Raw genomic sequence first — 15964 nt, 5'->3', positions numbered from 1 at the left:
AACAAAAAAAAAATCCTCTTAAATCCAGAAAGGGTTATTTATATGCTCTCCTCGTTTATTTCCATCAGTGATCTTTTTCAGAAAAACCAGAGCCTTCTCATCCTCTCTGCCTCTCCAGTCACTCTTTTCAGGGAAGGTGTTGGATTTCATGCACCATCCGACTCCAAAAGAGCTGCGCATACAAGAAGGCTGGGCAACCAGAGCGACGACCCACTGGAGGAAGAAAATGTGACGCTGGATGCTCTTCCAGACCTGCTCCTGGAACACACTGATGAGCATCGACGTTCATTCCTGATCAGTTATCATAAACAGGTATGTTCCAGAAATCATACGTTTAAAGTCTCACTCATTAAAAAAAGAAAACGATCAGTTAATTTAATTCTGTTAAAGCCATTTCACTCAGCCCTGACAGGGTTAACTGATCAGTTTATGGTCATTATAAGAGATGATTAGTAGTTCTAATTTGCCTGTAACGTGTTTCTGATGTCACAGAGGCTCTTGCCATTTAAGCATAAATGTTAGATTTTGTGTCTAAGGAGACAGACTCTCAACAAGCCACAGCACTTGGTTACTAAATTATTTTGATGTAAATAGAAACACAGTCATCAAAAATTTGTCAGCAATTTTGTAAGCCGCCACCATAGTTCTTATTAAATAACGTTGGGGAGTTCCAGCTCAAAAAAGATACCAAGGCACAGAAAAATATAACTCATTAAAGGATCTATGGCAAAGGTCATCCTGGTCTAACTTCGCCAATCCAAAGGGTTATCAATAAGCAAGAACCATCCAGATATGCAAGTACTGCAATATACACACCTTTTGCACCCTGGACGTCTGTCAAGACAATGTGAGCCAAAACATTCACCACTCCACACACCAAATTTACTAGGTTTCCTCGTCTCGGGGCTCACGACACAAAGACAGAAGCACTTATAAAGACGAAGGGTGACAGACAGGTAGTCCAAAACAGCCCAGCAACTAACCCAGACAGAGCATTTCCCCATTTCATATCAGTAATGCAGTGACCGCTGGGCAGAAGCTCATTGGCCGACTCAGAATGACTTTTTTATACGACATATTTAAGTTCACTAAACAAGACATCTGCTGATATTACTTTACATTTTGGAATTTCTGCTGTTTCTATATATTTTTTTTTTTTTTGCGTCATCTGTACTTCTGTCAGTCTGTCTTTCACCTGGCCCTACAGGTAAAGATAGTAGACAGGAGCACTGGTGGAAGGACAGGGTTGAGTTATTACACCTTCTATTACATCACTTATTATATTATAGCCAGCGATTCTGTTATCTTGTTAGTGCAAATTATGGATGCCGTGTCTCAATTTTCCTTGTTGTTGCAGTGGTGACCAAGCAAATAAGGAAGAGGACTCATACCCGAATGGTTCGCTAGTTCAAATCATGTTACTGTCAAGGTGCCACTTGAGGTCCCCTTGTGTAGACTGTTTTAACAGACCAAATTTTCAAATTGAAATTTTCAATTCAAATTTTATTTGTCACGTGCACAGTCATACACGGTATGATATGCAGTGAAATGCTTTTGCGGCTGCTGTTGACCTCAATATTGCAAATATTGCAAGTATTCAAGTGAAATAAATATGCAAACTTGCAAACATAAACAACTATTACAAAGATATGTTTTTAAACATAACATATGTGTAAAAGGTGGGGTGAAGGTGTGCAAATGTGTAAAGTGACGTTGTGCAAACGTCTGGGGGGATAGAGTCCAGAAGTGTTTGAAAGTGCTGGAGTGTATTAGTGTTCTGTCCTATGTAGTGTTGTTATTGTTGAGAGCTCGTAAGGCCTGCGGGAAGAAGCTCCTCCTCATTCTCTCAGCGTTGGCCCTCAGGGAGCGGAAGCGCTCTACCACCCTGGAGACCCCTGAGGTGGCAACTCAGCTAGCAGTTTTTTTTTTTTCTTTTATGGTGGAGTGACTATGGCAGCTAGTTTGGTGTGTGAACATACAAACAAATAAAAACTATCCGGTAGATCTGTTTTGTTCATTATTGACAGCCTACCTTGGCTATGCTACACTAGCCCGAAATAATTTGAAGAAAATGGGAGAAAATAGTGACCATTCGTTTGCAGACAGCTAGGACTACGGTTGATTGTCAAGTAGATTGCTGTCAACTGGTCCTGAATCAAATCGTGACTGGCAGTTCAAACATAGATAGTTTTAGTGGCCTAATAAAGCTGCTGCATGGGGCATCCGTTTTTCAGGTCATAGCTGTGATTGATGCTTGGGAAACGAGCATGGATTCAGCACCCTGCCTTTTAACAATCATTCAAATTTGGTTGAATGCTTAATAGCGCACTTTTTATGGTATGTAAAACTCAGAGCACAATTTTACGGCACATAGTGTTAAAGAGGGAACTTGAGGCTGAATCAGGATGTTCCTGCCAATTAGTTTCTGTGTTTTTCCACATTTTATTTGCTTGGCTTCTGAATTTTTTTTGTCTCCCTCTGGTTCATGCTTGCAGGGTTCAGCCTTTTCCCCATTAATCAGGCTTCCTGACTTTTGACCCTCACATGTCCACAGACTATGAATCCTTGGAACTGTTGCCGGTTTCCAGACTGCCTGGTCATGACCCTCACCCGGACCTACATTATAAGACAGACTGCCCTCAAAATTCCTGACGTGACATTTGGGTAAGCAGTATACTACTGGAACCTCAAACGAGACCCCATCCACCGGAAGAACTTTCAATCAGGCATTAATAAAACCAATGAACGCATTTATTATAGTCTGTTTGAGAGATCATTATAAGATACATAGCTCACCATCACACTGAAAAACATGATGTTCTTTTTTTTGCTGTTCAGGTTTATACTTAAGCATTTTAATTTGATTTTGTAAATTGGTCATTGTAGTACAGTGTCACGTCCCCATCTAGGGTTTGGGAAATGTGACAATGAAGGAGAGGGATGTGTGAGGCGGGACACGTACCAGGCCGAAGTGAAATATTGTGCTTTTATTTACTGTGAGAAGTGAACAACCAACCAAACCCTAGAGTGCTGTACATAACAACAACAACAACCAGGAGGAGGAACAACACACCATAAAAGGAGAGACTATACAATCTACACAACAAAAACACAACTAACAACACTGACCACTCTAACACGCAACAAAGGCTTCTCTTCAACACGCCGAAACTCTCCTCTCTATCCTCCCCCGGCTCCACAACAATGGCGGCTGGAGTTGTCCTTAAGTGCTCCTGTCTGATGAGTTGATCTCCACCCAGTCTACGGCCATAAGGACACAACAACTGATGTAAACCACTCGCCTATGAGCCAGAATACCCAGGTCAAACCCCACTTACTACCATTTTGTCCCTGAGCTCAACACTTAACCCTGAGTGTCTCCAGGGGGGGACTGTCCCTGTCAGGAATTAATAAAACTGCTTGTAAGTTGCTCTGGATAAGGTGCTCAATATATGCTGTAAATGTGAAATGCTTTTGGTCTGCCCCTTTTCATTCCTTTGACTGATTTCTCCTGAGTCTTTTACTTTTAAAAAACTCCATGAACAAAGGCCACTCCCAACATTACCAGCAACGTCCTTTTTTTTTTACGAATTATTACGTGAAATAATGCAAACAATGAATGAATGAGTAAACACCAGCACAGTAACACAAAACCAAAATGTCATCTTACTGCAAGAATCAGAATACATGTTTTTATATATTTTATATATTATGTTGTTATGTTTTTATTTTATTTTGCTGCATGAATGGTTCATAACATAACATTTTGAGCAGTAGGTGTATGACCCAAATAATTTCTCACTTGTGTATAATGACTAATGACAGAAGCATAGAGCGCTCTTGTCCCACCCAGTCCCACCATTGTTTGTAATGTGATAAGAACAAGGAACCGTGTGGCCTTGATATGAAGGCAAATTTGATATAAGGCCATGTTTGTTCCAGTCCGTGCAATGCCTTAAAAGGTAGCAAAGTGATTCGTTGCCGCTCCTGACGTGTTCCGACTGCATCAGGAGCATGCGTGCATGCATTCGCAGCTTTTGACCAGTATAATTCAGGAGCCCCACCCAGGCCATATTCAATTCGACAGGTGGTTTCACTCTCCAAAACGTCGGTTGAGCACCCCGCCGAAGACCCGACCAATATCGACGTAAACATGTCCTCCACAATTTTGCAGACCAGTGGATTTGTTCTTGCCCTCGTTGGTGTGGCAGCCATCATTGCTGCCACCAGTATGAATAACTGGAGCTCTAAGGACCGTCAAGGGGATGTAGTGACCTCTGTATATTCCTACAAGGGGCTGTGGCAAAACTGTGAAGTTTCTACCTCAGGATTCACAGAGTGTCGGCCACTTTATGGGCTACTGGGGTATGCAGGTGGGTAGCAGCATCATTTTAATTCATTTCCTTCAATCTGCCAAATACAAAGTGATAAGACAACTGGTTGAGTATATGAATCCAATTTACTGTATCAGCCATTCAAGAATCATATGCGAATCATCATGACAAAATGTTACAGGTAATGAAGATGGAGAAGCATATAAAACCATGAGCTGGTGTTTTTGCTAACCTGAAATGTAATTAGTGCCATTTGGAGACATTGAAAATATGTCTGAGTGTTTTTTTGCTCTTTTGGTGTGTCTTTGTAGGTAATTTCCAAGCAGTGCGAGCCCTGATGATTGTAGGAATTGTCATGGGAGTAATCAGTGCTGCCATTTCCCTCTTCTCTCTGAAATGCTTCAAACTGGGCAGCATGGAAGATTCCTCCAGGGCCAAAATGACACTGACCTCAGGCATCATGTTCATCATAGCAGGTATGAAGTAAGGGACTGTAGATTACAGCCTGTACAAACAGCATATTCCTGCTGTTCTACACAAAAACAGTTGCAGCATTTAATGATGGTTTGTTGTTTCAAGACATTCATCTCACATACGTGGTCGGCTGGTTCTGTGTCCCTGCCTATACAGTTCTGATCAGTTTATGGCAATACACCTAAAAATATATTTTTTTACCATTCAAGCAGTTATTGGTTATTTAGAATTTTGTATGTAATCTGTCCTTGAATGTATTTAGTTGTTAAATAATGTTTTTGGTTGGGCAAAATCTGGTTTAATGCATTGTGAGGCATTCAATCACATGCTCAGTGGTGGACAAAGTACACAAAAACATGTACTTGAATTAAAGTAGAGATAGCCTGTGTAAATTATTACTCAAGTAAAAGTTGAAGGCCTATAAAATAAAAATTATCAAGATTTGAGAACAGGCATTTAATAGAATATAAACTTGGATATTTTATAGGTTTATATGTTTTTTTTGTATTGCATCTGCCCTTTCCTTTCATAACTTTAGTTAAGCATAAATGCACTACACAGCTACATAAGTACAATAACCAATCACATTTACATATATCTTTGTCATTGTCCATTGGTTGTAATTTTATGTCATTGTTCAGATCAGCAGACTCCACACACGTTTTCATGGTAAATGCATTGAGGTAAAAGAGAAAAACAGCTCCAATGCTGTAACTCTCTCTCTCTCTCTCTCTCTCTCTCTCTCCGAAACAGCCCAGAAATATATTCTGCATTATTCCACCGTTAAAATGACCCGACATATCGTTTTTTTTTTCTTTTTAATGTATTCATAAACTATATTCCTCAGGTATTTGTGGCATAACTGGAGCATCAATCTATGCCAACCAGATTGTTGTGAGCTTCATGAGCACCATGTACAATCCTAACTATGGGGAAATGATGGGAGGAATGATGCAGGGAATGGGAAACATGGGTGAAAACCTCACTCCCAGGTAAGAATTGTTCAGGGTTTTTTTTTTATTGATTTTGATTTAAGAATGTGTGATAGGACTATATCCTGATATTGCAATAATGTTTTCATGTCTGTTGTATCAGGTACACATTTGGACCCGCCCTTTTTGTAGCCTGGATAGGAGGGGCTTTGCTTCTGTTGGGCGGATGTTTGAAGTGCGTCGCTTTCAAGGGACTAAGACCTGAGAAATCACGGTACACAGTATTTTTAAATTATTCCTAAAGTACTGGGCCCTCAACATGATAGAAATTATGCATATTATTAGTAGTATTAGTAGTTCTATTTACAAGTGAACTGAAACCAATAACATTATTTTCAACATTAATCATCCAGGAGCTATGGTGCAGTGACTTATAAACCTCAGTCCCAAAATTTGGACCACTCCGTCAGTGAAGAAGGGCGAAGAGACCAAAAGATTGTATAATTCCAAGTGTTATACCATATTAATGTTTTCAAAAGTGTTCATGCTGTGGTACATGGTGTGAAAGTTCACTAGTTTGAAAAAATTTTGTTAAAGCAGCACAGGCATTTTTTTTTTGTATTTTATGATGATGTTGTACATTAATTTAAAAATGGTCTTAAAATTTGCATTTGGAATTTTACAGATTGTACAAAAACATTGTCATCCCATGTCATTTTTATATACAGCATGCCGGCTCAGCTTGAAATAAGATTTACTGTTGATATTAAAAACATACCACTGTTAAAATGCAAGGTTTTTGTGATGCTAATTATAACTTTTCTCTAAATAACTTTTTAAATTCAGTTGTACAGGTCACAGGTCACGTCAAATGTTTGTAAAAATGTGTACATCACAAAGACCTGCCAATTTAACAGGAGTGTGTACACTTTTCATATTGACAGTATGTGAGGAACTACTAGCATGTAAAAATAATATGAAATACAAAATGTTGAGACTGATATTCAGTAGTTTGCTATACAAGGAGGTCAGTGATAACACAGTGGCAATTTCCAAATTATTATGACATTTACATTTACATTTAAGGCATTTGGTAGACACCCTTATCCAGAGCGACTTACAACGTGCTGCCATGTTACCATCGATGAAGTGATCAGTTTCAGGTCATTAGATCCCCAACTATGAATACAATCTTTTTATTCACTCTGTTGTACTTTCTATACATAAGTCAGACAATAAGAAGGTTACAAGTTCATCTAAATATACTTTAAAGAGGAAGGTCTTGAGCTGCCGTTTGAAAATGCTCAGTGACTGAGCTGTTCTGACCTCAAGGGGAAGTTCATTCCACCACCGAGGCACCAAGACAGAGAAGAGTCTAGATGAATGTCTTCCTTTTACATTCAGAGATGGAGGGACCAGGCGAGCAGTACTGGAGGCTCGGAGTATACGAGGTGCAGTGCGAGGTGTAATAAGGGCTGTGAGGTAGGATGGTGCTTCTCCATGTTTGGCTTTGTAGGCCAGCATCAGTATTTTGAACCTGATGCGTGCAGCTACTGGGAGCCAGTGGAGGGAACGTAGCAGAGGGGTGGTGTGGGAAAATTTGTGAAGGTTGAAGACCAGTCATGCTGCTGCATTTTGTATGAGTTGTAGAGGTTGGATGGTACATAGTGCTAGACCAGCTAGAAGGGAGTTACAGTGGTCCAGTCGTGAGATTACTAAGGACTGAACCAGTAGTTGGGTGGCCTGGGTTGACAAATAAGGACGGATTCGTCTGATATTGTAAAGAAGGAATCTACATGAGCGGGAAAGATTGCTGATGTGAGTGGAGAAGGAGAGTTGGTTGTCTATTGATACTCCAAAGTTGCAGGCTGTTGTAGAATGAGAGAGCTGCAAGTTGTCCAGGTAAATAGCAAGATCCTGATGTGGTGAAGAATCTGCTGGAATGAATATTAGTTCAGTTTTGCTGGGATTGAGTTTGAGGTGATGGGCTGCCATCCAAGATGAGATGTCGGCTTATGAAAAGGTTATGACTTTTCAGATGTTTGGCGAGGTAGTATGGGAATGTCAGGTCATTTGAATTTGCCTGTAAAATTGTGTTCAGTCTCATGCAGTTGTTCAGCTGAAATTTTCTATTTTCTTAAACTTTCTGGCCTTTTATTAAACACCAGTCTCCTGGTGTCTGAGTCTGCTTTTTGGCTGAAGAAGAGCCATTTTTTTTTGTGGCATAGCAGTGACTGCTTACATTTTGACAACCCTGCAGTTGGTTATGTAAATATGAAGTGGGTGTAATAGATAATCTTTTTAATAAAAAGAGTTTGTATCTCAGTCATGTAGTTAACAGTGTAATTTGTACTAGTACACTAGTAGGAACATTAGTAATGAGTAATGTGCTGGCAGCTCTTCATGTAAAGAGAGCCAAGTCAAGGTTTGAGGAAGTGGAGCATTAACTCATTAATAAATCAAATAAAACATATTAATTATGAATTGGTCAGGTTATATATTTAGAATGCACACACATGGTTTTGTGGAATATGCTGAGTAAGATGTGCATGGTGAGACTGTAGAGGTGCTTAAAGAATAATTACTGAAGTGTGCGGCGCCAATATGCTGGACGACAAGCTGCCTAGAAACGAACAAATGCTGCTACACTGACATCTGCAGGACAAGTTGAGCACACACTTCAATGTCAGCCCTACAGGACCTGCTTCCAAAACCCCACCAAAAACTATAATATGAACAGAACTTGAAACATGACAAGGAAGGCAAGACAAAATGAGCTATGAGCATTTTTATTATCAGATTGGCCTTTTTCACTTAATGTGTCATTTGTGTAGTCCATTATTTCCCTATCATATTTGAAAACGAAGTGTAGCCTTTATTAGTGAGATTATGGGGAAACTCTAGTTTGGTCTAGTTCTAGAATAAAAATGTTTAGAATGTTTTGGAAGAAGAGACTGAAACCCACAGTATCATTATCCAGACAGGTTTCAGTAAAGACTTTAATTAATCAGAAATTAGGATTTACTAAGAGGGCACACATGAAACCCACACGTCCACTCTCATCTCCCCTTTTGACAAAACTGCCAGGGAATTTATTTTTCCAGATTCCTCAATAAAGACACAAGTCGCCAACCCTGACACTTTGTTCCGTATTCTTTTTTGTTATTTTTGTTGATTAGTCAGAGTATTAAAAACCAAATGAGGGATTTCAATGATGGATATTTTAAAGCACTTATGTAAGTAGATCTGGATAACAGCATCTGCCATTCATAGACTGCCAGTAAGTCATGCATTTTCCAAAACCTGGGAGAAAAAAAAAGCACAAAAATTTATACAAGGATGAGGAAAACCTGTTCAAAATATTCTAAAACTGAAAAAGAACATAAAGGTCCAGGTTCCAAACACTTTTAATGATACTCAAATAGAGGACAACACATGAAGAAACAGGTAGGTTACAGCTGGGTTTTGAGAGACTATATCAATCTCTGTCTTCATACACATGTGTACATACAGCCAATAATCTTCATGTACAAAGATACACAACCAACAGTACATACAGTACACAATCTGTATAACGGACACATTATTACTCCAGACTTTTTACTCCATTTCTGAATTGTTCAAAAGGAAATGCATAGATCAATCGAAGTGACAATGCAATACATTTGCTCTAAAAGACAAAAACAAGGAGAGAACAAAAACAATCAAAAAAAAAAATGATTATTGAAATGAAGTTTGGTCCTTTTAAAGAACAGACAAAAAAAAACTGCAACACGTTTCATTTCAACCACGGGAGAGTGATGAAAACCCATTCACACATACAACAAAACCCCACAGAAGGATTTTGCACAGTGTAATGGGGGGGAATGGTAGTGTGGGCCTAGTGGCTGCTGCAGGTAAGTATCAGTAGCGCTTGCTTGTTTCTTCTCCCCATCATCCCACCCAGGCCACTCTCCTCTCCTAGCGGACCAGTGGAGACTGCTTGAGGGAGATGAGTACGGAGCGCATGCGAGACACATCTTTGGCCTGCTTGTTGGACTTCGGGTTAAAGTCGCACAGGCGTGCCACTCGTTCCCACTCGGACCCCGGTTTATTCTCATCCAGCTCAGACACCATGGCCTCCTCCGCCGCCCTGAGGAGCAAGAAGAAGAGTTAGTTGGGGCACGATCAGAGTGAAACCGCCCCAACCATAGCGCAGCAGCACCTCGCTCTCCCCCACTCCATTCAACAGATAGCTTTATTCTTCATTACTTTGTAGCCTGAACAGCAAATTAATTTAATCTATTGCAGATTTGATGTAATACCAGATGAAATTCTGATGAATTTGTGAGGGTAACTGGAGGAAAAAGAGTCAAGAGGTGTGTGGCTGCAGCCTGATGGTACCAGTTCATTACGTACAGTACAACCGCAAAAATAAAAAGTGACCACATCCAAAAACAGATGAGAACTTATCCACTGGAATATACAACATGCCCCCATCCCAAATCTCACTCTTCATTAATGCTGTAACTACACGTGATTCAGGGGAGGAAGAAAACAAAAGGCAACACCCAGTGCTTGAAGAGGGCCAATTCAACGGCACGCCTTACTGGCGCTTCGCTCTTTTACTCCACTCAAGTAGCTGGTGCTTCGCCACTCAGAGTCATATGTCAGTCTCTGGGTGACCAGCAATGACCATGTATGAACTACACTTCCACGATGAGTTCCAGCCCGCAAACACGGGAGAAAGAAAGAGTTTTAACAGTTTGGATCAGGTTCACAGTTCTGTTCAATTTTGTGGCTATTCCTTTCTATGTGTTAGGACGAATGTATCTTGCATTTGTTGTAGAGCGCGGAATGCAGTTGCAAGGTCGCTCATTTCTCCAACATGTGAGGCAACTGCTCTCGCTTCCGCTTCAAGCACTGGCAGCACAACTCTTACCCTTCTGAGGTAAGACAGAGATGAATAAATAAATAAATAAATGAAACTACTTCAAATGGTGCTGTTATTTTGCCCCTTTAAAAAAAAAAAATCTAATAAATAAGCAACATACAAAAGCCAGATTTGATATGGGCTGGCAGTATAGAGAAGCAGGGTCTTTACAACTAAACATTATTTTTTATATTTACATACATACCCACATATATAATGTACAAATATTATATATAATAAAATGTTTCAGAATGATTGAACCCTGCCTGCTGTAAGGACAATATAATGGCTGCACAAAGCAACAGGTGCCAACCTCAGCTTGTCGTTCTGGACGACTACACACCTAAAGCCCACACTGACGCCATTCCACTGCCATCAACTCAGGATGTGGGGCCTGGAGAAAACCCCAATACACTAACACCACCATACACACAGCAAAATGGGAATGAGAAGCCAATGAAAGAAAGGAAAGAAATTATATATAAAAAAAAATAAAATAAAATAAAAAACACAGTCATCATCACAACAGACTACAGAGAAGCACAGGGCTGGTGGACCAACACATCACCACAGAGGGACATTCATTTAGATCGGCAGTGGAGTAAGGACATTATATTTATGGATGTATACATCATTACCTATATACATGCATAAATATAGCACTTAAATGTGTATTTTGGCATACTACTTTTCTCTGAATGTTTTCTGTCTTTTCTTCTTTTTTTTTTACTTAACTGGTCTAGGCGGTAGCAAGGATGGTTAATGTGTGTGCTTAAAGGCGCGAAGAGAAAGAAAAAGGAGAAACAGATCAGAAGTCAGATATACAGGAAATGAAAATAAATGAGTTTTATGCAGATGACCAAAGCCAGCATGCATTTATATTTGTTCCATAAAGCTATCTTTATGTATATTTCTTGGAGCTTACAGCATGGCTTTTGCTACATCTAAGGGCTACCATCTAACAAACAACACAGCTCACCTGTATGACTTACAAAAACTTCAAGGTAGTCACGCGTGCTGAACTAGTTTTGTATTAGAAGCAACTAGGTGTCCAATGAGCATTGCAAAAAGCAGCTATTGAGACATGAAAAGGTCTGCCACACTCGGAAAGAAAGGGACCATCTGAGGTGGCTTACGGCACGCGGTTCCTTGAGATGATGATATAAGAGCCAGCTGCATCCCTTCCATGCTTACTAACACATTCAAAGACTGAAGGTCTAACAAGCTTGTGCCGGATGTCAGGTTTGCTGAAGTAAATAAAGCAAAAGTCTACTGCACCTAAGGAGGCAGTTCTGACAGTTTGTACAGTGCTGGAAACACAGTTGCTTAGAACAAAACTACAGTAAGAGTCCTCAACTCACTTTCAATAAATTATTCAAAGTATAAGACAAATCTATTTGTAAAAATTCTTTGAGAAAAAGAAAAAAAAAAAAAAAAACATGAAATGTTTGGGAAAAACCCAGGTGGAAGAGCATTGCAAATTAATGAGTTTAACTTATATAAAAATAATAATATATCTTATAGTGACCAGTGACTATAAAAAGCATTTGCCCCCATGATGTTTATTGTTCACAGAAAGAAAGAATGAAAGAGAGAAAGAAAGAAGGATGCAACTTAAAATCTGGATTTGAAAAGGAATTCAATGGGAATAAAGGAATCTTGACAATAATGGTAAATGAAAAGCGTGTTAATGTGAGATGTATGTGAGAAAAGAAAGGATGTTAGTTTAGCAACATACACATAACCAATGAGCTCAGAGAAGGGCTGTTTGTAGAAATCTTCATCCAGCACCCTGGACCAAGAGGAGTTCCATAGGAGAGCAGCACAGCAGGAGAGAAGAGAGAGAGTGGTAAAAAGGAGAAAAGCACAACAGGTGCACTCACACCTATACAGTCCTACAGTAACACACACTCACATATGCACAGATTAACTCTCTCTCTCTCTCTCACACACACACACACACACACACACACACACACGCGCGCACACACACACCACTCATAAAACACAAAGACAGACAAGAGAACTTGAGCATTCATGCTGAAGAGGCATTTTAAACATTTGTTTCAGTTTCCTACACATAGTCATAAATGTGGCCATATATGACAAGACATTAAGATATTACAAAATATTGAGGCTTCATCAGTGAATCACAAAACAAGAACAAACACATTAATGGAATTACAGAATACCTATCAGTAGTGCATACCTACCATAAACAAACAAATCTGCAATTCAGTTTATTAACTACGGCATTAAAATAATCCACCTATTCTTTTTTTTGTTCTTTAAAGGAATAACATTTTTTTTTAAATAATCCTCACTTTAAAAAACATCACTTTAATTTAAGCCTGGCTTGAGAGTAGAATCCCTAAGAATTCCTACCTTTTCAGAAATAGTCACTTAGGTTGTTTACCATTTCAAAAATAATGGTCACAAAGAAGGCAACCATTGTTTTTCAGAATCACACATGCTTCAATCTAAGCAGTACCTGTATTTTGAGTGCCACGAGACATGCATGCACCCTGCTGTTGCTGCTGCTGCTTTACCTGTTGTTGGCTTTGGTTTTCTCCAGCTGCTCATCCTGCCGAGTGTGCCACTCTTCTAACTCCACCTTTGCCTTCTCCTTCCATTCCACCTCCTGTTTCCGGGAGTTGGCATCTGGCAATGTGGATCAAATAAATAAAACGACGTTGAGCAGACAAAGTGGTTAGATATAACGTGTTTGCATTATATTTTGAATAAACAAAAAAAATTATATAGCATAAACAGTCATTGGTGGGCCAGTTTTTGGTGACGTGTGAGAGTAGATATAGAAACAGGGGAGGTACCAAAAACATTGTCCCTGTACTCACCCAGCGCCTCCAGACGTGTTCTCTGCTCCTCTCTCCACTTACGCAGACTCTCAGGCTCCGCCTGCAGGCGGTCTGCATTGGAAATGGCTGCATATGCATCAGATGGACCATTGCTCTCCTGTGATTAAAACAATCAATCACCTTCAAAATGAACTTCTTATTAAATAAAAGCTTTAAAAGTCCTATGGGGGGGGGGGAGTCTAATCATGATGGTCCGTCTAGTCCATGTGGTGGACCGGATTCTGTCTGGGGCTGCAGAACCCTGTCCTATTAAAATCTATTAAAGATCTCTTCATCAGTTGTGGAGTGGAGCTGAGGGCCTGAATACTGGTTATTTGGATAACTAAAGCTGTTCTGGTCTCAAGAATTGGTTTGTTAACTAATCAAAGCTAATTCATTGTTTCAATAGATGCCCCCACTACACTTTTTCAGGTGAATACAGTATTTAACAGTAAAAATTACGGTACATACATAGACTACAGTGAGTACAGCAGTGTAGTTTATTTTTAGTGGCCTTTGCTCAAGACATCCTGTCTTGTACAAAGTTGTGTACAGCTGGTACTTTTGCCCATTTGGTAGAAAATGGCATTTAATCTGCATGTACTTACTGATATTCTGCTGGCAAAATTAGGGAGACAATACTTCCGGACGTACATCCATATGCACGACCAAATATAATCATTTTATAATTCATATTTCTTTAGATTGGGCAATCAGGCCTGACAGACTAGATTGTGCAGAATGTGGTTCAATTTCAACATAAAGCTGTAAACTCTCAGCTCATGCGCAATAACACAATATCAGACTGTGAACTCAAAGGTTACTCCCAACAAAAATGCAACATTGCTGCTTTTACTCATCCGATCTGGCAACCCACACATGCTGACATAAGCATAAATGAGTGACCGAGAAAATCAAACTTAATCTAATTTAAGGCCCAAAAAATCTAGACATTTTTTTTAAAGCTCACCTGATGAATTTCTCCATTAAAAGCTGCACCTGAAACAGAGGCAGAAGGTGCGTTAGAACAATCCACATGGTAAAACATGCAGACATCTACAGAGAGTCATTGCAGCGTGAGAAGAATTCTAATTCCATAAGAGTGCATTACAAATATTTTCGCTGACCTACAGAAGTCCATCTGTGTTTGTGTGTGTGTGTGTGTGTGTGTGTGTGTGTGAGAAAGAGAGACACTGACTCATTATCCCTGCAGTTACAGACCCCCCACCCTCTTCCTCTATCACTGAGGAAACTGTCCTTGACAGAACATTACTGATAACATTCATACCGACCCCTACACACTCTCTAGTCACACAACGTCCTTTTTCTCACACTGTTATACATATATAATAAACGCACGGTATAAACCTGCTTCTACAACATAGCTGAAGGGCGCTGTGTGTGTGTGTGTCAGGGATGTGAAACCGCATCCAGCTCATCTATTATTGACACGGCGGCGCTCAGCGGCAGGTGAAATGTGGAGACCAGGACAACACAAGGTCACCACAAGGAACACCGCCGAGTGGCGCGTCCGCTGTCGTATACGCGTACGGTTTTAAATATTGTGGTGTTTTTTTTTTAAGCGCCAAAGCAGCTCTGAGCCAGGAAACCGCGTCCTGCTGTGTCAGCTGGAGAAACAGGAAAAGCGCTCACGGCTCCTCTGGTCCGAAGGCGGTGGTGGTGAGAGGGGGTGAAGGGTGTAAACGTGTAAAAAGGAGACGGACACCAGCGGCGTCTGCTGACCGCGCCAATTAGCCGAATAAACGCCCGCAAGCAATGGCCGACAGCGCGGTTTATATCTGGGCGAACTAAAGCCTGCAGCTAGTTAAAGCGATTAAGGCTGCGGAACACCTACTGCCGGCATCCTGCTCGCCCGTCAGGTTGCTGCTGAGGGAGGAAGGGACGTCTCCACCGTCCAGGATGCTGAAGCCTTCGTCGTTCTCGATGCCTGCGATCTCGCTCTCTTGCTGGGCCAGGAAGGCGGCCGCGGGGTCCTCGTCTGACCCGAGTCCGTTCCCGGCGCTGGACTGCGGGGCGCTGAGCATGTCGAAGTCGTCCATGTTTTGCCTCAGAGTCACGTACGGGACTGATATTTCTTCACTCGACAACCGCCCTGCGCGACGAGGCCAGCTCAGACGAGGGAGAGCTGGAGAGGACGCGTACAACGGAAACGAGGGCAGGAGCCAATGAGCGGACGCGGATTTTGACTGGCAAGCACAATGTCCAATCAAATGATTGAACGGTCCGCATGCAAGTCCCGTGATCTGTGTGGACCGCTGATGTCCGACGCTATTGGCCGAGTCTTGATGCGATGACGTCATTCTAAGGTAGTGCCCCTGATATTGGGGTAAATAAATTTTATGTACAGTTGCACTGCCCTGAAGAAAATAAGTCACCACCTTGATTTAAATGTGAAAATTATCAACAGGCTATTTAACTCATACAGTGATTCATGTC

The 15964-nt window shown here is 40.7% G+C and overlaps 3 protein-coding genes across 5 annotated transcripts in view; 1 reads left to right on the top strand and 2 right to left on the bottom strand.

The window, feature by feature from the left end:
• Positions 1–186, bottom strand: part of LOC114787835 (collagen alpha-1(XI) chain-like) — a 41174-nt gene extending 40988 nt beyond the window's left edge. The window contains exon 1 of the mRNA XM_028975726.1: positions 1–186. This exon is cut by the window's left edge and continues 120 nt beyond it. The gene's annotated coding sequence lies outside the window, so the exon portion shown is untranslated.
• Positions 187–4153: 3967 nt separating this feature from the next.
• Positions 4154–6848, top strand: cldn18 (claudin 18). Its single transcript, XM_028975727.1, has 5 exons — positions 4154–4373; positions 4646–4810; positions 5656–5800; positions 5904–6014; positions 6154–6848. Exons 1-5 carry the CDS (start codon positions 4154–4156, stop codon positions 6242–6244), a joined length of 732 nt encoding a protein of 243 aa, XP_028831560.1. The 3' UTR covers positions 6245–6848.
• Positions 6849–9129: 2281 nt separating this feature from the next.
• On the bottom strand, positions 9130–15689 carry clta (clathrin, light chain A). Of its 3 annotated transcripts, XM_028978340.1 has the most exons (7): positions 15363–15689; positions 14478–14506; positions 13508–13625; positions 13202–13313; positions 12391–12444; positions 11388–11423; positions 9130–9872 (listed from the first exon to the last, which is right to left on the bottom strand). In XM_028978340.1, the coding sequence occupies exons 1-7, from the start codon at positions 15565–15567 to the stop codon at positions 9701–9703; spliced, it is 726 nt and encodes a 241-aa protein (XP_028834173.1). In that variant the 5' UTR covers positions 15568–15689; the 3' UTR covers positions 9130–9700. The 3 variants fall into 3 exon arrangements, with proteins under 3 accessions (XP_028834173.1, XP_028834174.1, XP_028834175.1); XM_028978341.1 differs by lacking the exon at positions 11388–11423; XM_028978342.1 differs by lacking the exons at positions 11388–11423; positions 12391–12444 and having other exon boundaries at positions 15363–15688.
• Positions 15690–15964: the final 275 nt, after the last annotated feature.

Source organism: Denticeps clupeoides, chromosome 4, assembly GCF_900700375.1.
Source record: "Denticeps clupeoides chromosome 4, fDenClu1.1, whole genome shotgun sequence".
Taxonomy (NCBI): Eukaryota; Metazoa; Chordata; class Actinopteri; order Clupeiformes; family Denticipitidae; genus Denticeps; species Denticeps clupeoides.
This window is presented reverse-complemented; position numbering and strand designations above follow the sequence as displayed.